This window comes from Neofelis nebulosa, chromosome 8 (assembly GCF_028018385.1).
Source record: "Neofelis nebulosa isolate mNeoNeb1 chromosome 8, mNeoNeb1.pri, whole genome shotgun sequence".
Taxonomy (NCBI): Eukaryota; Metazoa; Chordata; class Mammalia; order Carnivora; family Felidae; genus Neofelis; species Neofelis nebulosa.
This window is the reverse complement of record NC_080789.1, coordinates 62,647,733-62,671,608: the sequence shown is the minus strand read 5'-3', so window position 1 is coordinate 62,671,608 and position 23,876 is coordinate 62,647,733. Positions and strand designations below refer to the sequence as shown.

General features: G+C 42.0%; 1 protein-coding gene across 26 annotated transcripts; it reads left to right on the top strand.

The window, feature by feature from the left end:
- The first annotated feature begins 1,570 nt into the window (after window positions 1–1,570).
- PCBP2 (poly(rC) binding protein 2) lies at window positions 1,571–23,033 on the top strand. Of its 26 annotated transcripts, none has more exons than XM_058742585.1 (15): window positions 1,581–1,772; window positions 4,134–4,275; window positions 4,836–4,859; window positions 4,951–4,983; window positions 5,356–5,472; window positions 6,963–7,094; window positions 8,101–8,229; window positions 9,232–9,318; window positions 11,161–11,253; window positions 12,374–12,415; window positions 13,674–13,746; window positions 14,237–14,275; window positions 15,222–15,274; window positions 16,181–16,350; window positions 18,982–19,668. In XM_058742585.1, exons 2-15 carry the CDS (start codon window positions 4,207–4,209, stop codon window positions 19,331–19,333), a joined length of 1,413 nt encoding a protein of 470 aa, XP_058598568.1. In that variant the 5' UTR covers window positions 1,581–1,772; window positions 4,134–4,206; the 3' UTR covers window positions 19,334–19,668. The 26 variants fall into 26 exon arrangements, with proteins under 26 accessions (XP_058598580.1, XP_058598579.1, XP_058598575.1 ...); XM_058742583.1 differs by having other exon boundaries at window positions 1,582–1,772; window positions 15,219–15,274; XM_058742586.1 differs by having other exon boundaries at window positions 1,585–1,772; window positions 9,244–9,318; window positions 15,219–15,274.
- The last annotated feature ends 843 nt before the right edge of the window (window positions 23,034–23,876 follow it).

Sequence of the window (23,876 nt, the reverse complement as noted above, 5' to 3'; positions counted from 1 at the left end):
CAATCTTGTTCCATTCCACGTCATATTGTTTCCAATTTTTATTATAAAAATTACCTCTTAAAAGTTTACAAACAGTACAGTGATTATCCATAAACCTACCATTCATACTAAACAATTGGTAACATTTTCCCATATTTGCTTCAGTTTGAAAGTCTGTTGCATACATCATGACCCATGCTCAATAAATACTTCATCATGCACCTTCTAAACAGCATTTCTCCTACATAACCACAATTCCATGATCACACTCAAGAAGATTAAAAATACTTCCTAATATTAGCTAATATTCAGTTTGTTTGAATTTCCTCAGTTGTCCCCAAAATGTCTTATGTAGCTATTTAAAAACAAGCAAACAAACAAGATCTGATCCATACCTTACATTTGTTATTTCCTTTTAAATTTCTTTTCTTTCACCTCTTCCTCCTTCTTTTCTATTACATTGCCTTATTAAAGAACCTGAGGTAGTTGTCTTGCAAACTGTCCAACATTCTGAATTTGCTGATTATCTTTTTGCAGTGTGAGGTATATAACTTATTCCTTTATTCCTCATACATTTTCTGTATGTTGCAAATTAGTGGTAAAGGTTGATTAGATTAAGCTCTTTTGACAAGAATATTTAATAGATAATGCTATGTATGTATTGTATCTCATCAAGGACCACATAATGTCAACGGGTATCCTGCGATTAGTGATACAAAGTTTGATCACTTGAATAAGATGGTGATTATCAGATATCTCCATTTTAGATTACTTCCCCCCCCCCCCCGTGCGATTTGTCAATTATGTGTGTGGTGATATTTGGCCCCATAATATCCTGCTCCCCTAACAGCTTTTCACTTAAAGTTTTGATGTTTGATGAGACTGGCCTGAATGAATTATTTCATTTTGGGTTGCAGAATGAATGGTGATTTTCTAACTCTTTCATTCTTTCTACATTTATTAAATGGAACTCTTAAAAGAGTTTTCCCTTAACGGATGAATTACATTCTTCCTAAGAGAGAGTAAATGCTTAATTCTTTGCTTTTAGTTACTAACTTTCAGAGTAAGGAACTAGTGTAAAAGTTGCCTTCAATGTGGCAAATTAGTTTTTTTAAATCTTTCTTTTATTTAAGTATCACTATAGACTACTGGGTTTTTCCCGTCTCTTCTCATTCTCTTCACCCACCCCTTTTCCCTCTTGTCTCCCTTTATCCATGGCGACTGCAAACTCTCTCCGTACTCACGCCTGGGATTTCCAATCTTTCCGCTAGGGGCCACTAACTTCCTCCCTGTTCTTACGCTGCCGCTCTATCATAGACTTAGCCATCGGCTACAAGGTATTGTCTCGTTGGTGCCGACGCTGTCCACGGAGCCGCTCTAGGCTGTAGGGAGGCCGTCCGCATTGCGTGGGGAAGGTTTGGACGACGCAGTCGCCTCGCCGGCCCCCGGGGCGGTTAGCGCTTCCGGGGTCGGAGGGTGCGCGGGGTTGAAAGCGGGCCGCTCCGCCCCGTCCCCCTCCCAGACCAGCAGAGGCAGCAGCCGGAGCAGCCGCAGCCTGCGCCCTCTCCCGCCCGCCCGCCCTCCGCCCGCCCGCCCGCCCTCCGCCGCCCTCCACCCGCCCCGGGGTCTCTTTCCCCCTTCCTCCTCCTCCTCCTCCACCCCCCCCTTCCTCCTCCGCCCGCCCGCGGGGCCCCCCTCGCCTTCCCGCCCGCCCCTATTGTTCCGCCCCCGGCCTCCCGCCCTTCCCCTTCCCGCCCGCTCCCCTTTTCCCCTCAGTCGCCTCGCGCCTGCAGGTAAGCTTCAAAATTCTCCCTCCGCCCCCGGCTATAGCTTTCTTTCCACTCTTGCCATCTTTCTCTGCGGGCTCCGGTCCTCGTCACGAGCCCCGGCCTCGCGTAGTACCGCGTGAGCGCCTACCCCCTCAGTCTGCCTGGCCGGCCATTCACGCGAGGCCCTGGCTCAGACGCGGCCTAGTAGGCCTCGCGCAAGGCCTACCCCCCTCCCCCCGCCTTTTCCCGGTGGCGGCTGCGCAGGAGTCAAGGAGGGCGCGCGCGCGGTAGGGGGGGCGGCGGTGGATTTGTTGGTTGAAGGGGGTTGGGGGAGGCGATGGCCGGCTTGCTGGCCGGGCGGGTGAGCGCGGCTCCCCGCGGGGGTCAGGCGCTGGCGCAGCCACACGAGGAGGCGCTACTAGCCCGGCCCCTCCCCCTGGATCGCAGCGCCCCCCCCCGACCGAACCGTTTATTTTTTTTCCCTTCTCTCTTTTCTAGTGGAGGGATGGGGGGGGCATTTTTTAATTGGAAAATGCTTGGATGACCGAGGGGAGGGGGGCTGCGGAGTTAAAGAAAGGGTAAACGGGCTCCCAGTTACCGAGTTATTCAGGACGTTTTCTCGGGGTAACGAATTTTGAAATTACAAAATGCCTGCCGGTATAGACCCAGGCCGAGCTATTTATAGGAGAAGGAGTAATGGACTGCAGGATTAACAGCTGGATTTCTGGGATTGGGTACATTTATATTAACCTAGGCGGGAGAGAAATGACAGGGATTCTTGGATGTTTGGAGTTAGAAATGCACGTCTATGCCTTAATCAAGAAATGGCTTTCTAATAGGTTTTTCAGTGTTCCTGCTCTTTTGAACTTGTGTTACTGTGGTATTTGAAAGTGATTCCAGTTACATTTGAGTGGGGATAAAGAGTTAAACTGCCAGTTTTTTTTTTTTTTTTTTTAGCCATAGCTTATTAAAAAGTCATTCTTAAAGACGTAACAGTCTCCCTCGCCCCCCCAGCACTGTTGTTTTTCCCTGAGTGAAAAGTGTTGAATTCTGGGATTTTGCCAACAATTCTATTTTGACAATGGGGGAATGAGGTGCCTTGGGGATGCAAAGTCTGTCTTTTAAAATAATCATATTTTGGAGGTAACCACAAGGCAGTTTGCCATATACAGAATGATTTGGCAGCAACTAAACATTTTAAGTGTTTAGGGGATGGGCTTTGTGTTGGAACAAAGTTAAAACAGTGGCTGGTTTGTGAAGGGGGAAACTTAGCTGAAGGAGAGATCATTGATGTTGACTTTTGAAGGGATGGTTGCTAAAAATGTCACTGGTGAAATTTATCAACTTTGGAGAACCTTTTTAAAGCTAATGCTCTTAGGTCCTAAGGAGGTATCATAGGAAAAGGTATATTCACAAATTCTCTTTCTATGTTTGGTTAGTTATTCCAAGACAGAAATGTTAGGAATATTGTTTCAGATGATGGGTGGGGAAAGAGCTTTCTCTGTAGGAAAGGTTTATGCCTGCTGTTGCTTAAGACAACTATACAATAAATATTTAGCAGTAGTTTTATTTTCATTGTCTTCTTTGGAAGAAAATTTAAGATTTAATAGATTTGAATAAAGGTGGAGTGGTAACAAAGATTAATACGCAGAAGCAAGGCAGATTTTCAAATATGAGTGATTATCAAGTTGGGTCAGGAGAGGGGATGGGAGAAAGGACTCAGGATGTACTTAATGTATTGAGCCTTTTCCCAAAGGGGAATATGGAATCCCAGCCTTCATAGAGGCTTTTCAGATAGTGCCATTTTCAGTGAGGTTGTTGATTTAAATCTTATTAAAATTATTTGGTGTCATCTATGAACATTTGAAATTGTAATGTGAGCTACCTCTAAATTTTTTTTTTATCTAGAAATTGCTGCAAGTAAGAAAACTTAATGTGTCCTTTCTTGCTCTCAACCTGAGCGTGCTACTTAACAGGGAACCAAAAGGTCATCTGTCTGTAGTTGATTAGTTTGAGGTCTGGCCTCATGATTTCCAGGTGTTTCTGTATCCTGTCGAATCTTATTCTGTTGAAGGACAACTGGTGCACGTTCAGCAGTTCCTTTGCAACCATTGCGGATTGAAGGAATCTTCCTCCTCCTCAGAGTCAGCGGAAACCTTACCATTAAGGACAGCAGACTGAAGAGTCTCTTTCTATACTCTATCAGAACCTGAGCTGTAAACGGTTGTCATTAGTGCAGTTGTGCTGGGTGTATACAAGCTTCCCGATGGATAGGCTGTCATATAAGGAAAAGAGTCAAAAAACATTTGTAACAGTGAAAATGACTTTGGGAACTATTTCTCCTATTGTTTTCCCCTTCTGATTTTGGTCATGTTTGCATTTCAGTTTTTGGCTTCACCCCCACCAGTGACCAAAGACTTGACCACTCAAAGTCCAGCTCCCCAGAACACTGCTCGACATGGACACCGGTGTGATTGAAGGTGGATTAAATGTCACTCTCACCATCCGGCTACTTATGCATGGAAAGGTATGCACCAGCTTGGGAAATTGGGTCATAGTAACTGCTCGGGGAGAGGCCAGGAAGAGAGGGCATGCATCTTGGAGCTCATCAGATTAGCACTGTGGGGCATCTGGCTTTAGCAGTCTTCTCTATCAGAGTAGATGAGAGTGTAGTGGGAAAATGGACAGACTTTAGTAGGAAGCTCCACTGAGCAGGAAAGGCTTAACTAGAGGATGGAGCCAAAGACTCTCATACCTGGATAATAAGATTTTCCTCATCGAGATTGGTGTAGCTTGTGATAAATAGATAACCTCTGCCAAGACAATTTTGGGAAACTATACAGATTTGGTACTTCAAAAAATAAGTTATGTTAAACACAGAATAGTATTTGATTATTTCTGAATCATTATTCCCTCAGTATTCTTTGGTACCTTCAGTTATGTTTTGAACAAAGAAGAGAGTAAGCCTCCCTACTTCTCTTCCTAATAAATCTGAATTTTTCCATTGTTTTGGACAGTTAAAAATTCCTTTTTATGATATGAACACTTGAGTTTCCTCTTATTTGATGCTAGTTTTCTCCATTGCAGGAAGTTGGCAGTATCATCGGAAAGGTAAGACTGTTTCACTTCAACTCTAATTACTATTTAGTTAGTCTTGGTTGAAACAGCAGTTGGAGCTCATTCTTGACTTTTCCTCTTACAGAAAGGAGAATCAGTTAAGAAGATGCGTGAGGAGGTGAGTTATAGGGGGCTGGGATGGGGGGCTAGTTTAAGGGTTGTTAAAAGCCCTTAAAGGCAAAATTTTTATTTAATGAGCAATTAGAAGGAATCAATAGGAGAATCTGGTGTTTTTCTGGCCTGGTTATTTGTAATCACATAATATGCTGGGAAATGTAGTTCCAGTAAGCCTCAATTCATTCAAGCTTTGAGGCAGCTTCTGTAGTGTTGAGGGCAAACATGAGCAATGTTTGAAATCCGAAATTGGCTTGTGTTAAGATCATGCATATAGGTAGCTTCCTTGGTCATCTTATTTGGGAGGGGCTGTGTAATCTGTATATGCTCAGACCTTTTTGTCTGTTAACCTCTTGGCTTTGTTTTTTTAATCCAGAGTGGTGCACGTATCAACATCTCAGAAGGGAATTGTCCTGAGAGAATTATCACTTTGGCTGGACCCACTAATGCCATCTTCAAAGCCTTTGCTATGATCATTGACAAACTGGAAGAGGTTCGTTTTCACTCATTCCCCCCCTGAATCTTCATTTTAAAGTGCTTCTAGATAGCTTAGTGATTTTTCTAAGAGCTTTCTAAATTGAAGGCCAGACTGGATCATAAATCTGTAAATGGGTCCTTTACAAACCTCTTCAGTGTTCCCAAAACTGAAGTTCCCAAAAGGACTAGCTTGACTATTACTGAGGACTCAATGTAAAAAAAAAAAAAAAAGTGTGAAAACCCATTTTTTATTTTTATTTTTTGACCAGTAGTTTTGAAGGTATGATGGTACTGCATTGGTAAACTTCATGTCCTCTAATTTATAGTTGAATGAACTTAAATAAATGTGCTTTTGTTAGGTGCCCTGGTGAACACTAATACATGCCATAAATAACATATCTTTCAACCTTGGGTGCAGTTGGGATTTTTAAGAAATTCAGTCTGATAACTTTGTGTCAGAGCTATACTTGGAGGAAGAGAATATGTTTTACAGGTTTTCAGAAGAAAAATATCAGTGCCAGAAGTTTTTTGGCAGAAGGAAGTTTTGTTTTTGTTTCTTTTGTTCACCAAGGTCCCTCAACCTTCAGATACTCTACAACCATTGCCCTAGGTCTTCAGCCTCCTCCCCCTCTTCAGTAATGCTGCTAATCATGCATTTGACACCACAGGCAGAGGAGAGCTATTGGCTGCTGCTTGGTTGGTGGTTGGATACTTAATGGTGCCTGAAATTTTATCCTGGCCAAGATCAGAAATGTTATCTTTTGACCTGCAAGGCTCTGCTAATCCAGAGCTCGAAGCTTAAAAAACATTCAGAAAATTTATTCGTACTTTAACATGTCCTTGACTTTAGGGGCTTATGTTTAAGCACTTTTCAGGTCTAGCTACTACATAGAGATTAGGCTGAGAAGTGATGTTTAAACCACTTAATCTTCAGAGGGCTAAATTTAACTAGGTTAAAACCATGACTTTTTGGAAGTAGCATATTATGGGAAAGACAGTGGGCTTTGGAGCCAATACAGTCTTTTAATTTCAAATCTACAGCTTTTTAGATGTGATTGGGACGAGTACTAGGCCTCAGTTTCATTGTTTGTATAATGGTGATTTTACCAAGAAATTAAAACAAATAGAAACACTTGCTTAATCTTTCTAATTTTCTAAGAGAACAGAATTGGTTATTTGAATTTGGGGTTGCATTGTTTCATCTGAATGTTTTAATTTTGACTTTGATATTGTTTCCCTTTACAGTCAATTCTGATTTCCAAAACAGTCACTTTTCTTCCTCCATGAAAGAAACTGTATTTAGGGATAATCAGAGGAAGTTTGTAGGTGTTTTTATCTTTAAGGAAATAGTTGTTTTGGGGGTGGAGGGGGTAATATTTGAACTTTTGTTGATGGTAGATCATGACTGAAACGTCCCTTAAAAGGTTAAACGGTTTTTTTATAGCAGTTGTAGGTCCCAGGGATCTGCTTAAACTTAGATTCTTGTGTTCTCATTTCTTTTTGAAGGACATCAGCAGCTCTATGACCAATAGCACAGCTGCCAGTAGACCCCCAGTAACCCTGAGGCTGGTGGTCCCTGCTAGTCAGTGTGGCTCTCTCATTGGGAAAGGTGGTTGCAAGATCAAGGAAATACGAGAGGTTGGTGACTTTTGTGGTCTTGAAAATGTTTATTCTAAATGTGGCTTTCTCTGTTAATAGCTCTTAGTATGGCTTGGAAAAGTTAACGTTTGCAATGAAGGTTGTTATTAAAGTAGTAGTCCTAGATGATTATGATTTAATTGTGTATTGGGAAGAAAAGTATTACACAGTTGACACGTGTATATAAATAATGTGTAGGATGGTTTTTGTTTTTGTTTTTTGGTTTTGTTTTTACAATTCATATATCTTAACAGTAAGACAGAAGGTTAACCAGAATTTCTGTTGCATATGATCTGTTTCCATTTTTCATTTGGCAATTTTTCCATGAGACTATATGCTTTTTTTGTGTGTCTGAAGAGATTAGAGTTTGATATGGAATGACAGCAAATATTTTCCTTGGCCAAACACCTAAATAGCAAGGGGAAAACAGGAAAGTATATTAGGATGTAGTTGTAATCCTGCTCCCTTTTAGGCTGGAATTTACATTGAATTACGGAAGCTTTTAATAGTATCTGGGAGTTACTAAATTGGATATTGGAATGAAATTTGAATGGCTTCTAAAGGAGTTTTTGGGATCATATTGTGTATGCCAGAAGAGCAGGGATTTTGGTTTTGTTTGATGTATTCCAAGCAACCTGGAATGGTGCCTGGTGCATAGAAGGGGCGTTATATAAATATTTGTTTAATAAAAGAATGAAAAGTGGGTGATATTTGTGGGGACTTTGATGGCTTACGAAGCTGTCATTAGCTGAAAGAAAACTATCTAGTAGGACCTTTTTCTTGAGAGCAGCTTAAATTTAGGCTGTTACTGACTTCCAGAGGCTAATTTATTTATAACTGTGATTAAACAGTCCTATCTGGAATAAGGGAAGAGTGGGAAGGGAGGTTAAAAAGGGTAAAATAGGAAATGGGATAAGTATCGCTGCTGTAGAATTACTGCTTGGGGAATTGGAAGAGCATGAATCGTTTTTCTCTGATTTTTAAAAATTTTCTTTCTACCCCAAAGAGTACAGGGGCTCAGGTCCAGGTGGCAGGGGATATGCTCCCCAATTCAACTGAGCGGGCCATCACTATTGCTGGCATTCCGCAATCCATCATTGAGTGTGTGAAACAGATCTGCGTGGTCATGTTGGAGGTAAGCCCTCAGGCTCATGCTGAGAAGGGGGAAGGGTGATTGTAGGGAGACAGACTGATCTATATTTAGTAAGACTAGAATTAGGTGAAGCTGTTAGAAGCCTCCAGTGGGGGTGGGGAAGAGGTTCCGTGAGTTCATATTCCTCCCCCCCCCCCCCGTTTCTTATAGTTTGAGCAAAAATAGAAACTGTTAAGCAGCCCTGATCTTTTGGTTTACAGCAATTCTAGCAGGGTTGGTAGGGGAAGATTCACTACTTGGTCTGAGTGGACAAAATATGTAACTGGGTTCCAGAGAAACTGAGTTAAGTTGCCTTTTGGATTACAGTATTTTGGCTATGTGCAACTTTGACGTATTCTTCAAATTAATTTCCATGTTTTAAGGCAGGATTATACTCAAAATCTTTCTATATGAAAAAAACTTACCTGTGATGGTGTTTATGAATAATTTGTGAGGTCCTGGTAGTATATGCTATCCAGTTAAAACAAGAATAGCAAAATTAAGGGAAAATAAAACATTTAGAACTGCCATTGAGATGTTCCTATATTCGTGAGAAAAGAATTTTCCAGTAGAATTTAGGAAAATGTTGATTGAGCCTTTGAACTACTTACCGTGTATATTTCTCTAGGCATAATATTTGGGTACTTTATTTCATTTCCTGTTTAGGCCAAAATGTAAGATCCTAAATTGCCAACTTCATATATACACATAGAGGTTTGTCATGGTCATTAGTTTTATTTGAAAACATGGAAATAATGCGTAAATTATTACAGGGGAATCTGCCTTGATGAGAATTAGTGTGAGCTGTGTAGTCCACGGACCCATCTTACTGCTTTAAAGGCAAATAACTGCAGATGATTTGAGATTAGATCTAGCCAGAGACAACGTTGGTAGGTGAGGGGATGGAAATTAATACAGTTTTTAATATAACTGACCTGTGTGAGCTTAAGCCACACAGCTGAAGCAGCTTTGAAACCTTATCTCTTTTTGTTTTTTTCCCCTCTGACTCTCTCCCAGTCCCCCCCGAAGGGCGTGACCATCCCGTACCGGCCCAAGCCGTCCAGTTCTCCAGTCATCTTTGCAGGTGGTCAGGTAAGAAAATTCTTATTGGTGGGCTACAATGAACAAGGATTATATTTGAAATGTAAACTTTGCCAGCAGCACACCAGGCCACTCTGCATGCTTGCTGAAACCTATACTCTGGCCATAGTTTGACCTGCTTTTAGTTTTATTTTTTGTACTGGAGAAAGCTCTGAATGCCAAGCTCTTAATTTTTAGCAGGCAATGGGAGTTTTGTAGGCACTCGGAAGAGGTAATTTACTTGGTAATTTAAGGTGGGTTGGGTTAGAAGAAAGGGTTAAATTGCCTTGGTGTCACTACTTCTTTCCCTTCCCCCCCCACCCCATCCATGCTTTTTAATGTGTGGGGTGTTCTTTAGAGGTCTGAATAAAAGTAGCAAAGAATTGGACCTCTGAAGGAGATTCTGGATGGTGGTCTCAAAATTGGGGGGTTCCTAAACTTGAGTGTCCTACAAACTTCCCCTCCCCCCCCACCTCACCTCCCCTACTCCTACCCCTTCACTCCCAAACTCCAGTGTGTTGTTCCCCCAGACTCTTAACCTCATAAGCTGGTTTGAACCCACATGGCATAACTGAAACCAGCCCGGGGTAAGGGTTCAGTGTGCAAGAATAGAAGGGGGAGAGCATGTTGGGCTGTGGTGCTATGACCTTTGGTGTTAGAGTAAGAACACCAAAGCACCCCCTTGGCCTCTTTCTACTTCACCCACCTAAACTCTTGATCTTTGGCATATGGTTTATTCTGAAGTTAGATTTTTATGACAAGAGCACGGGTTAGACCCATGGTAGTTTTATGCTTTGTTGTTAGTATTTGAGGAGTAGGTAGGTCAGTTTTTTAAATGTTGGGGTTCAGGTTGAAATAGTGACCTTCATTTTGGTGGCTGCCTAAGCAAGCAAGTACATTGTTCAAAATGCCTTTTCCCGATGAGGGGCTGGCCTGTTACAAGCACACTTAATTAGTTCCATCTTGTGTTTGAATTGGGGGAAGCCTAAACGAAGTCCATCCCATTCACATTCTATTTTGAGTTGGCATAAAACTGAACAAGAATTTGGGGACTTAGTTTGTCATGTGCTTCTGGGAGCTTTCACAAGAAATTAATCATGTCACAGTATTACCTTGAGACAGTTTAGTACCTTGCTTTATAGAAACTGGATTGGTCAAAGGGTTCCGACAGTCTGGATAGGCAGGATAAACAAAGGCCCAGAGTCAGTATAGTATAGCAAGGAGGCTTAGCCTTAGGAGTTTTCCCTTCTCCCCAGGAACTCCATGTTCCTGCTCTTCTGGATTCTTCCACTCCCATTTGGGATTGTAAAGAGTCCCATGCTGCATAGCAGCAATTATCTATAATTCTTCATTTCCCTTTCCTTTCCTCCTCTTTCCACCTCCCCCTTCTTACCTCTTTGCTTCCCCCTACCCTCCCCCACCCTTTATTCAGTTGACCACCCTCTAAAGGCTTGCAGCTTCTTTCATGAGTGGCCCTTATTATTCCCACGGGCCTTTTTAAATGGACCCATTTATGCAACGTCCACAGATGGACCTGTATCTTTTGTTCCTTTGTGACAAAAGTGGGCTCTATAGGGGTTCAACTTAATCCCACAGTGACCAGTAGCTGGCATCAGCTCTGTTGCCCCACCCCTTCATTCTTACTGAAAATAGCCCAATTGTGCAGTGTGATACCTGCCACAAGGTAACTTTTTTTTTTTAAATTCACTGATTGCAGCTCGTTTCAAATTGTGTCGTGAGCTCCTTTTTAAAGGAAAAGAAAAAATTAAACAACTTTTTTTGTGTGAATTTCATGCTGGTGACAAGGTGCCGGATTGACAGCCCTGGAGACTGAAATCCTCTATTTATCCACAGGACAGGTACAGCACAGGCAGCGACAGTGCGAGCTTTCCCCACACCACCCCGTCCATGTGCCTCAACCCTGACCTGGAGGGACCACCTCTAGAGGTGAGAGGGGATGTTCAGTCTCCAAGGCTCACTCAATCCTTCCGCCTCAGCCGAGACTGCCAACACGCGGGGGGCCAGTGGCGCTGGTGATTTTTGTGCTGTGGACACCACCTGTCCACGGGGACCTGGACTGACCCCCCCCACCTCATTTCACACAGGCCGCGTAGCCCACCAGATGGTAACACCAACTCTTTTTTTTCTTTTTTTTTCCTTTTTTTTCCTTTTTTTTTTTCCTTTTTTTTTTTTTCCTTTTTTTGTTGTTCAACCCTTCTTCCCCATCTCCCACTCTTCCTATCCCATTTTCACCTTCCCACCCCCCACCTGGGTGCACTTTTGGGGGTACTGGCCACTGTGATGTGAAAAGCTTCACATCCTGTTAACCAGCCACTCCTTCCCCTCCCTTCCTGTTCCTCCTTGTCCCCCACCCCATTGCCCTGAAGACCCAGCTCCCTTTTCGGAGGTTATGGTGTGGGGGGAGGAGGGTGTAGTGGGAGCTGCAAGTGCCTTTTATGGAGTGGGAGGTGGGAGAAGGTGCAGGATTTAGAACACAGTGATTTATTTTATTTATTTGTGTTCCTGTGATCAGCTCCCTAGTGTTAGGGATTAAACTAGCTTCTAGTGCACTTAAGGTCTTTAGGCAGATGTAGAAAAAAATTAGGGAAAGGGAAGTGTTATAGAACATGCTGTATAGGTTTATGCAGATACAAACATTCATGTCACCATGATTGGCATAAGGGTTGGGGTGGTTGAGGGAAGAGACCATTTTCCTCCTAGGCTGTCTTGTACAGAGGGAGAAAGGGGGCTTGGTCAATCGAGGCATTCCTTAATCCACTTCCCACCTTTTCATTAAGAAACAAATGTGTATTTTGCCTTTGATTGCAGGGAACTTGGCTCCCTTCATAGGCCTCCTGGAATAAGTCATCATATTTAGGTTTCAAAGAAAGCCAACTCAGGTCTGACTGTATTTGTGAGATACCATCTACTGCCTCAATCTGTGGCCTCCCCCATCTTTAGTTCAACTCTGGCTTCCTGGCTAGTTGAAATCTGTCTCCCCCTCTCCCTCTGGGTGGCTGTCCCTGATTGGTTTTCTTTAATAGGAACTGTTTTCCTCCTTTTGTAGGCCTATACCATTCAAGGACAGTATGCCATTCCACAGCCAGATGTAAGTTTTGTTTTCACTTCTTGTTTTGAAAAGTTCCCTTTCCCATCCAAAATTGTCTCACTCTTTCTTCCACATAGGCAGAAGTGAGTTGGGTCTTAAGCATATGGAGTATTGTTTTCCTCACAAGGTGAACCCCATCTTTTGGCCCTTAAGTAATCTGTAATTAGGGCATAGTAGCACCTTGTTTGCCTTCTGATAATATAATCACTGGAAATTATAATCCAGCAAATTATTAGATTCTATTTTATCCTGTTTTCCAGATTACTGTGTCTAAAAAAGAAATGTTCTGTGGTGTATTATCATTTGTTATTCCAGGGCACAGTCTAAATTGACAGTGGACTGACTGCATCTCTTCATGGAGTCCTTTCTGTGGGGGAGGAGTGGGAGGTTGGGTTTGCCCTTGGGTACTGTACTCCTCAATTTGAGGTGACAATTTAAAAAGCATCTGGAGGGGTGGAAAAGGGGCTTATTTACACAGGGAAGAATAAGAAGCTGAATATTTGGGAATTGAACTCCATAAAACCTTTCTTGCCACTAAAAACTCCTACTTAAAAGTGCTGGTATTCAGATTTCCTTTAAGGGCATTTTCTTTCTGCACTTTTCTCTATCATTACTAACCCTTTCAGGTGCTGAGCATTAGACTTGGGAACTTGGGTTTGGTTCTTGGTTAGTGTTTGGCCCAAGAGAGAAAGTAGCCTTGAGGAGGGATTGTTGTAGAACTGCCAGGGTAGTGTATATATAGGTGAAGAAGAAACGCTGTAGAAATCTTTTGGTGAGGGGGTGCTGAGTCCAGTTTGGTTTCATCTTAATCTTTCTCCTCCTTGCAGTCTCCCTGCCCCCTCATCTCCTTCCCTCCTCCTGATAATGACAGAACCCTGCATGGTGTGTTTCCCTAGCACCACTGCACAGTTTGTTTACCTAGCCTGTCTGTGCTTGTCCCTGGGGCAACTGTTGCAATGGCTGCAAACACCTTCATTAAGTAGCCCACAAGGGGATGGTTGTTGGGCAGGTGCTGCTGCTTTTCTTTCACACACCTAAAATGCATTCATTCTCTTTACTGTGCCCTTTCTATTTCTAACCCTTACCTTCATATTTTGCCCCATCCCCAGGATTGTGGTATAAGCCCCATCCTATGTTGTAGTTTGAGTAGTAGAGTCAACTTTGGGGATCAGGAGCTCTGCATTTTCAAATTTGAATGTGCGTGAGCCCTGGCTCTCTTACTCTTCTAATGCCAACCTCTCCTGTTTCCTCCCTGCAGTTGACCAAGCTGCACCAGTTGGCAATGCAACAGTCTCATTTTCCCATGACGCATGGCAACACCGGATTCAGTGGTATGGATACCTCAGTGTTTATTTCTGTAAGGTGTAGTGCAAGACAGAGGCCAGCCCCAAGGTCTCAGTTTGACATCTGTTTAAAACATACTTCATTACCCAGCATCCTGCTGGTTTAAACTTGCCTGTCTTCTATCGCTAAACTGAAAGAGGTAATGTGTTTGTTAACTTGGTTTTCATTTGGGGTGAGTTATTCTAATAAAAAAAGGCCCTGGAAGGTTTGGGGTGAGGTCTGGGGATGCTTGTCAGGCAAAGGGTAGGCTGATATTTCTTCTAACCCATCCTCACTGCTGCCCCTTTGATCTGATTGGCACCCCCTTTCTCTCCACCAGCTATTCACAGATCTGGGTAGAGAATCCATTTGTGCCAAATTGTGTAGTTGTTTTTGTTTTGTTTTGTTTTTGGGGTTTTTTTTTTCTGTATAAGGAATAACTTGTCCGATAGGGTTAGGATGAGACCACCAAACTCATTTTCACTTGTATCTTAACAGGCATTGAATCCAGCTCTCCAGAGGTGAAAGGCTATTGGGGTAATGATTAAAAAAAAAAATCTGTAGTATTCTACTGTTATATTAATAAACTGGTGGGAGTCTTGTTTCACTGCCCATGACATACCAGCAACATGCACATGGCAGAAAGGAGCTGAGAGAGCAAAGGGGTGGGCCTGGTGCCCCTGAGGGTCCCTTGATGGATCTGGCCAACCCCCTTCTAAAAATGTTGAGTTTAGCAGCCACAGCTGAGAGCAAGACTAGCTTTGAGAGTTAGCCAGCTGACCTGGTTGGGTCCAGATGTCAGTATTATTGATGGGTATGAGTGTTTGCTAATGGGATTTTTTTCTTTTTCTTTGGAAAACAAAATAAAAACCAGAACAAATTACTGAGCAATTGAGCAAAAGACAGGGAATAAATCTGGAGAAATAAACTTTCCTCACCTGGCTGCCATTTCATTCTCTCTGACCTTCAAGTGTAGGTTAGGATTGGGGGAGGTGTTAATCTGATACAGGTATATTTAAAGCAACTCTGCATGTGTGCCAAAAGCCCATGGTACCCAGTAACAGGCATGATATTGGCACTGGTGCTAGTGAGCATCAGGTGAGATAAAATTGGAACACAACAGCAGCAGGAAATCCTAAGCAGAAAAGGGGAGCAGTGCAGAAGGACTTGGTTAGATTTTGGTCCTTTTTGAGTATACTACATTCCCTTGCCCCTTGCTTCCATCCCCTTATATGCTAATAGGCTGGGCTTTGCAGGAAATGGCATGAAATCAGCTCTTCTGAGTGTACAGAGGAACCTTTCCAGCATTATTTCTGTACCCTTTCCCCCTCTTTCCTCTTTGGAGGCTTCCAAGTTAGTGATGAATCCCAACAGCCAATGCTGGGTTTCCAGTTTGTTTCCTTCTGTTAGGTTAATGTGCAAATCAGTGGGGGGTTTGTATGCTTTGCATTGAACTTCCTTGCTCTCTTCTGTCTTTTAGCAGGTTTGGATGCATCTGCTCAGACTACTTCTCATGAACTCACCATTCCAAACGATGTAAGTATAGTTAATAGGGTTTCATGGGATAAAAAAGAGTGTTGATGCAGTGTCATGCCACTTACAAGACCTAGGGAAGAAAATGGGTTTTTTAAAAAAGATCCCAAATTAAAAATTTTAAAGTATGTAGAATCTGAATAAAAACTGATGGAGAAAATTGATAACACTATTGTGTTGAGGTTTCATGAGGCAGAAAGAACCTTTTTGTTTCAGATAGAATATCCCATCGGCCTTGGCTTCTTGTATAATCTGAAGCCTTATACTTAAAGCAGCAGTTGAATGTTCTGTGTTGTCCAGCATAATAGTCACTAACCACATGTGGCTATTTAAATTGTGAGAATAATAAAATAATTAACCTCAGTTTCTCAGTCTCACTATCTACATTAAATGTGTTCAGTATCACGTTATTAGTGTACAGTATCAGACAGTATGAATGGAGACCCAAGTTTTTACTTTTTTCTGAAGGAAAAGCATTCGAAATTAGCTAGAATTCTTACCGGTGTATTAAAATGGTAATCCTAGCAGGATGAATTTGGCATCTTTGTTGCCAAAAAACAGAGACCTTTATTGTCCCTTGCCATGATAAACTGGTTTGTTACGATGTTGCCTGTTTTATTTTGTCTAGTTAGTACCCTGAGGAAATAAGCTGATGTTACTAGGAGTCAGTCAGCTGAGAGTTGGCTCTGACCTGTTAGTGGTCAGACAAAACAATAGGGCACAAGTTGAGATGCAGTCTATAACTCAAGTTTTTAAATCAACAGTGAGTAGAGTGTGTAGAATGCAGATAGTAGTTTCTGTTCCCATTATCATGGACTGGAGCTATAAAAGGCTGGAGGGGTAGGATGGAATTCTTGGACCTAGCCATGCAATTCTTAATTTGGTGTGCCTTGTTTTTTTTTCCTTAAGTTGATTGGCTGCATAATCGGGCGCCAAGGCGCCAAAATCAATGAGATCCGTCAGATGTCTGGGGCGCAGATCAAAATTGCGAACCCAGTGGAAGGATCTACTGATAGGCAGGTTACCATCACTGGATCTGCTGCCAGCATTAGCCTGGCTCAATATCTAATCAATGTCAGGTAAGGGTTCCCTCCCTGCCTTTTTTGTCTTGTTGGTGGCAACACAAGTAATGTGTGTTTTGGGGAAAGCTACAATGTATTACTAAATGTGGGAGTATTTGGGGGATGGGAGTGGGGATGGGTGGAGATGGCAATAAAGTTTAAGTCTAGCCCTACCTTAATCCATTTTTAGTGTAGCAGAGAAAGTAACCAGATTGTAATAAAATTGTATGGGGGAGGGGGACAGAAGGCTTGCATTTGACTTGCTATTTTTAGGAGTGGAAAGAGTATGACTTCACTAGCAGAATAGTGCTCTGACCAGAGCACCTATAGTGACTTAAAACCAAATGTAGGTCCTTTGCTGTATGTATCATAGACCAGTATTTCTTTCATTGATTGGGTTTAGTCTCCAAAACGCCCTAATTGATACAAGAAAAATGTGTGACAGCAAGGTAGTTTCTGGGAAGCAACCATTACCACTTACTCTGAAAACATCCATTTTTCTCAAATTGCAAATGTGTTCCATTGTTCACAGCTTGTGGGAAAGGGGAGGCATAGGTTTGGGAATATTTCAGGAATGTCTAGTATGTTTTCTTTCTTTCTTTTTTTTTTTTTCTCCCACCATCTCATACCTTAATGACTTCTGAGGTTTCATTTTTCTTTACCAAACCGAGCTGATGTTACCACACAAGATAGTTGTAGCAGGACCATTCCAGTGGGCATTCTACAAGGCATTTATATTTCTTGCTTTCTCAGCACAAGTGCTTAAGTCATGTTTTTAATTGCTTACTAACATTCTAAGCCAGTTAGCCATTGCCCAAGGGGCTTAGCCATCCTTTTTCTGTAGATTTTTGTCTAGTTGTCATTTACCTCTGTTAAAACTATTCAGTCTTTGTTGCGCATAAAAGGTGTTAAGAGTTCAGGGGAAAGGAATTCATACAAATGAAGTCCGTATTACATTTATAGTCACTGACTTTGTATTTATTCCATTGTCTTTTATCTCCTGGTTAAGAATTTATCAATTCCCCAGTGGTTTTGACTTTTGCCTGAAGCCTTTTAATGTCTTGAGGTACTTACTAGTATTTATGTAGAAAAAGACTTTTTTGTGTCTAGATCTGCTTTCTTCTGCTACCAAGCACATCAGATTCTTAACATTTCAGTGTGAAATGGTGGTAAACTTTCTGCATAGGCTGTTTGGAAAGGTTTGTTGTCTTGTTTCTAATTGGGGTATGGGGAGGAGTTAAGTGGCGAGAATCATGTTCTTGGAAGCTGGAGATGGCTTTCTTCTGCTTGGGTAGGCTTGCTCTGAATATTGTCAGGTAGTGCTTAAATGGAAGCGGTTTGACTCCTGTACCTGGGTCAGTGTCTACATTGGAAGGAACCAGAACTTCACCAGAGTTTCCTGATTCAGTCACTCTTTTCAGGATCATCCTTATTTTATTGAATGGCTGGTTATTTAGAGTCATCCTATTTAATGAAACTGTCCAAACTGAATTTGTGTTACAACTTTTTAAAGCTTCATTTAACACCGAAGCAAAGACTACAGGCACAAAGCATACTCTTCACTTCCCCATCTTGGCCCAGTTTGAATACAAAAAGCAAACTAGTTTTACTACCAGGCAAGAAAGATTTCTCTGCTTTCAGTAATGGAGTCTGAGTGTTTCTGCTCTTATTCTGTCAGTCTGAGTCCTTTCTTTATCCCCTGCTTTATGGATTGTAAGGGTCTCTGGACTTCGGTAAACAAAATGGATTCTTAAGAGGAGGGTCCCTGCCCTTAAAGAGTTAAACTTGTGGGGCAGGTTGTCCAGACAGTTCTCAGCAAATACTGCAGTTCTGCTTTAGAAACATGCAGGCATTTGGGAGCTGCCAGGTCATTACTATTATTTAGAGTTTATTTTAAGAATAGAGGCGTATTTTTATATTTTTAAATGAGGTTTTCAGCAGTGCAGGAGTATGTTCCAGTTCTGTAAGGTCTCTATTAGAAGTATGATCAGTCAAAAACAAAAGGCTTTTTTTCTCACCCCCTCCTCCTACCAGAAATGAAGCTTTCCTAGTTCTTATCTATACTTCTGTTCTCAGCATTTTTCTTTGAAAATGCTACATTCTTTAAAGTTTTGAAATTAGTGACCTACTTTGGTTTCTTGTCCTTTCCCATCGTGATATATTGGTTAGTTTGCTGTGGAGATGGAAGCAAACTTCAGTGCTAGGGGGAAAATTTTCTAATTCTGTATAATATTCCACAGCTTCACAAGTGATTGGTGGGTGAGAGACATTTGTTCTTTGTTTGGAGATTGATACAAGTATTCTTTCATTTTCTACTTTGAAATCCTTTGACTCCTGAGTTGGATTCATGTGTCAGATACACGGAAGTGTGCTCTGTGTGATTTCTTTTCTCAGTCTGTCAGCTTTTCCTTCACCATAGCAGTTTTAAATAGCATCGTGGAATGGAATTTGGCAAAGTATACATTTTTAGAGGGTGGGACACAGACTTAAAGAAAGGTAGCTTATCACAAGTTGGTATTAGGTCTTCCTAATGTGCAACCAGAGGCACTTAACTGATAACAAGCAGTTTTTGTCCTGTACTTTTTCCCTTTTGTGGTCTTCCCTTCCACCCACCCTTTTTTTTTTGTTCCTTTTTTTCCTCTGTTACAGTTTAGAAAACGCTAAACCCTCCTCCCAGGCAGCCTCCGTCACGATCCCTGATCACCTCAGCATCAACCTCTCTCAACCCTCCACCCCTTCTTCTTCTTCTTCCTCCTCCACCACCACCCCCTCGCTCGCCACAGCGGGGACCTCCGACGCACCCTCCAGCCTCCCCAACCCTCTTCCGACCGCCCCTTGTGTCTCCAGTCTGCTTGGCATGAAACCCATCCCTCTCCTGGCTCTAAATGTTGTGTCTGCTGCTAAGGGTACCGGGGCTTCAGCTACCACCACCACCACCTCTGCCGTGCCATGTGTAACTAACAAACTGAAAGGCGAGAAACAGAGATTCTCCCCCTACTGATTGAATATCTTGAGGCACCCCCTCAAGTATTCCTTGGTTTATTTTGTTTTTCTTTGTTAACATTGGTGAGAACCAAACAATTGTGAGCTTGTGACCGTTTCCTTTTTACTATTTTGGGAATAACAGGGTGGGGGTGGGGGCAATGGTAACCTGGGGTTAGGTTTAGGCCATTTCATCGGAGTGCCTGTTTCAGAGTCTGACTTGTTGAATTCTTTATCTAGAGCCACAGTTCTTGCTCTTCTTTTTCATTCTGTTACTTTTTTGTAGCTTTATTCTGCATTGCAATATAACAATGTGTTAGGCTCTGTGTTAATGAATAAAAGCTTCTCCGTTAACTTTTTTTTTTAATTATTTAATGGTTATCAGCAGGCCTTCTTGGCCAGATTTGTGTTTCTAGCTGTAATAAAGTTGCCACAGTAAGAACTTTAGTTGATTGTGTGCTGTGAAGGGTAAAGGGGTGGGGAGCTTGTGACCTGTGGCTACTCAATTTAGGGATTGTATAAAACTGACTCGGGCTTGTTTGTATCCCTGGTTAATTTAGTTGTCGTCCTTTGTCATTCCCCACAAAAGGAGATGGGCCTGCAGCAGATTAAATCCTGAGGGTCTTCCATAATTGCCATTAAGATTCTTTAGTGAGAACAGTTTCTCTGACTTCTAAAATCCCTTACCTTGCCAATAGCAGGTAACAAGGGTGTCCATCCCAGGCTTGTTTCCTCTGGTTAGTGGTTACTTTGAGGATCTTTTACAGAACATACATATAAAGAAGTTACTTCTTTACCTAGAATGAGGAGGCAAGTTGGGAAAAGTCCAATAAAGTTTGCTGGCTTTTGTCTGCGTTCCTCTGAATGAGAATTAACCCCTCTTCCTCTGACACTGGGTAGATCTTGAACAAGCAACTGTAACATCACCCAGAATTTGACAGGATTCTCCAGTCATCCTAAACCAACCCTGATTAAGTCCCTTTACCCTTCCTTCTATTCCCTGCCCACCCTTCTGTCTCCCACCAGCCCTGTCATGAATTGAGAATTCTAAACTGGGAACCTTTAAGGTCAGCTATAACTCACCAATCCACTCCCTTATCAGATTAAAAAAAAAAAAAAGCCTTGGAGAATTTAAGTTCACAGATCACATGAGTGACTAGTTGGCAGTAACAACTTCACTTTCCCTCAAGTGTACTTTTAATCTCCCTGAAGCCTTATTTTCCTTATCCCAAGGACCACAGTTCTGCCTCCACAAAAGACCAGAAATGCTGTAGGTGTGGTGGCAGAAGGCCTCTGATAGTCTTCAATTCAACCTGAATGTATACGGTTCTTCGCAAGGCATTAGAGAACTAGTGTAGAAATTCCTGCCATCTGCGCCCCCCCCCCCCCCCCCCCGCCCAGCACACACACACACACCCCATTTGGTTTACAGTGTTAAAAAAAAAAACTAATTGCTTGTCAGTGTTGCAATGTATTATCTCATGCCATTGTGGTCCCTCAATCCCAGGTTGGCCCTATGAATTAGTAACTTGTCCCAAGTCTGCATAAACGACTAGAGGAGCAACCTGTCCAGGTAGTTTTTCTTGTTAGTTGCTGGCTGCTCCTTTATCATATGGTCCAGCTTTCCCTTCATAAGCTTTCTGTAGTTACAACTTAATTTTGCTGGTACCATCCCCCCCTGCCCCAAGAGACCTGGTTTTTATTTTATCTAGTTCTTGATTAGAAGGCCTCTTTACCTAATGAGTATTCCCTAAAGGAGGATTGTGGGGAAGGAAGCAGAGGTTTAAGGTGTCGACTGCCACCACCAAAGGTACTTGATGTTCAATTTTTAAAAACTTTTCGGCTCCCCCATGTGGTCCTTCTATCATAGTGTCCTTAGTGTGATTACGGTTGGGTTTTTCCCTTCTTGCCCCTTCTATACCTCCTGCCTCAATCAATGCTTAGGGTGTGTATAAATTCTGGATAGTTCTTTGAGTTCTTTTTGGTGCTAGAGTGTCATCACCTTCTTGCATGAACTTGATTTCTTTGGGTCCTAGATCTAAACTGTTTCCAGCAGCTCCTTTCCTAAAACTTCACTCCTCACTAAACTCTTTCGTTCAGGGCTTACAGTTTGTGTTGCCCTAGGTCCTCCTATTTTGATGTTGGCAAGAATCAGCCCCCTTAAAGAACTATTCCCCTTTATGCTGAGGTAGAAATAGAATTTCAGATATAAAATTAAATACAGTTTGTAGTTGACCTGTTTCCTGGATCTTGGGTGTCCTCGTCACCCCCGTCCCCCCTTCGGACCAGCCTTTGGTTTTACATTGTTGTGGAAGGGATGGAGATGACAGAATACCATTCATTTTCTTTTGACTAGATACCACAAATAGGTTATGACAGTTAAAGATTTTTATGAACTAAATTTAGGAATTGAAACTGTTACACATATAGTTCTGTTCAAAGTGGGAGCTAAGACTTGCTGACTGTGCAGTAATCAGTGAAGCAGACTAAATGCTTACTTTTCCATCAGAGCCCAAAATTGGGTTCCAGGACCTCAAATGATATTTTTGAGACAGAAGGCATCGTAGCTGGGTATGTTTGGATGGAGAATTTAGCTTAAGGAAACAACAGGTTTTCGGAGCTTCTAGAATGAACTAGGGAGTTGTTGAAACATGTTGGCTTCTGCTTTTTTTAAGTCCTGAAAACTATGGGTTGGGTATAATTCTTGACCCATACTTAAACTATACTTGGTGTTCTTTTAACATCTCCTAGCGTTTAGGATTTTCTTAATAGGAATAACCTTCACAGTGCTAGAAAAACCCCAGGACTGAAGCCTTTTTTGATGTTTCAACATTAGCCTCATGGAGCTACTTTCAGATAAATGTTTCCTAAGCTGCTTTCTATCAGTAGCTTGGGAGGAGCTAAAATAAGCTCAGTAAAGAAAGAAAAGTTGCTTCTGTGTATTGTGACCCTGTAAGAGGAGGTTTTAGTGTGTGGCATATTTTTGGAAAGCATTTAACATCTCCCACAAATATTCCAAAGAGCATCATTAGAAGAACACCCACAGTTGGTAACAGAGTCTGTTTCCTTCTGTTCTGAGGTAATTTGGCTCAGGAAGCTTGGATTGCAGGGGTTACAGGATCCTGGTACCAAGTACCAATCCAACAAATCTTTAAACGTCTCCCTTGATATTGAAACACTATGTACTCCTTCACATCTCACCAACTAGGCTAACAGTTCTTGGAGGTGAGGTGCAGCTGGGCATTCAGAAAACTAATTTGAGTTGTTTATTTTTTGTGTTACAGGCTTTCCTCGGAGACGGGTGGCATGGGGAGCAGCTAGAACAATGCAGATTCATCCATAATCCCTTTCTGCTGTTCACCACCACCCATGATCCATCTGTGTAGTTTCTGAACAGTCAGCGATTCCAGGTTTTAAATAGTTTGTAAATTTTCAGTTTCTACACACTTTATCATCCACTCGTGATTTTTTAATTAAAGCGTTTTAATTCCTTTCTCTGTTCAGCTGTTAATGCTGAGATCCATATTTAGTTTTATAAGCTTCTCCCCTCCCCCCTTTTTTTGGCTCATGAATTTTTTTTTTTTCTGTTTGTCATGGAAATGTAAGAGTGGAATATTAATACATTTCAGTTTAGTTCTGTAATGTCAGGAATTTTTCAAAAAAATTAAAAGATGGACTGGAGCTTTTTCTTTGTGAATAGAAACTGGATGCCACAGTGATTCATGTGGGTTTTATTCCTGTTGTCTTGCCGTTCTCTTTGCACCTCTTATGCCTCAAAGGACAAGGACCCTGCTTGGGTTTTGAATAGAAGGCTTTATTCCAGTTAAGATGTTTTCTTCTGTTTTACCACTCCATCTTTTTTTTTTTGTAGCCCTTGATCCAGTGTTCCCTTGAGCCTTCATTGCAAAGTGACCTAATAGCTGTTGCAAGCTGTTTGTGTGCCCTTTGTCCGAAAGTTTGGGGGTTACATTTTCCTAGGACTTGTCTGCAGAGAGTAGGCAAGCACTTCCACTGGATGGGCGGTGGGTGGGGAAGGAAGGATGCACATGCATACTTCGGAAGCAGTTGGATGCATGTCTGACTGGGATTCAGGTGGCTGGGCATGTCTGTCCTGTCGGCCAAGCTAAAAGACCAGTTTTCCTGTTTTGAATAACTATTCATTTACAGTTCTCTTCATAAAAATGGGTGTTGTAACATTTTCTGTCCTTTTACTAAAGTCCTTTAGAAAGATGTACCTGTTCCCATTTTTGCAGATAATTTTAGAAGGTTGGAACTTTAAGTGGTGTTCATTTAGTAAAAAAAAAACAAAACACATAAAAGGAGGGAATAACTTGTAACTTGTCCAGAGTCCTCAGATAATGTATGAAGCCTAAGGCTCCTACTTGACCATGTGTACACCCCATACATTCATCAAAAAAACCCTCAACAGCTGGGCCTGCATGGAGTGGTTATATTTTAAGATTTTTCACAGGGGTTACAATATGACAGTCCCCACCCCAATCAGGCACCAGGATAAAAGCAGGGACTTAAAACAACATCCCATTTCTTCAGCCTGAGCCATC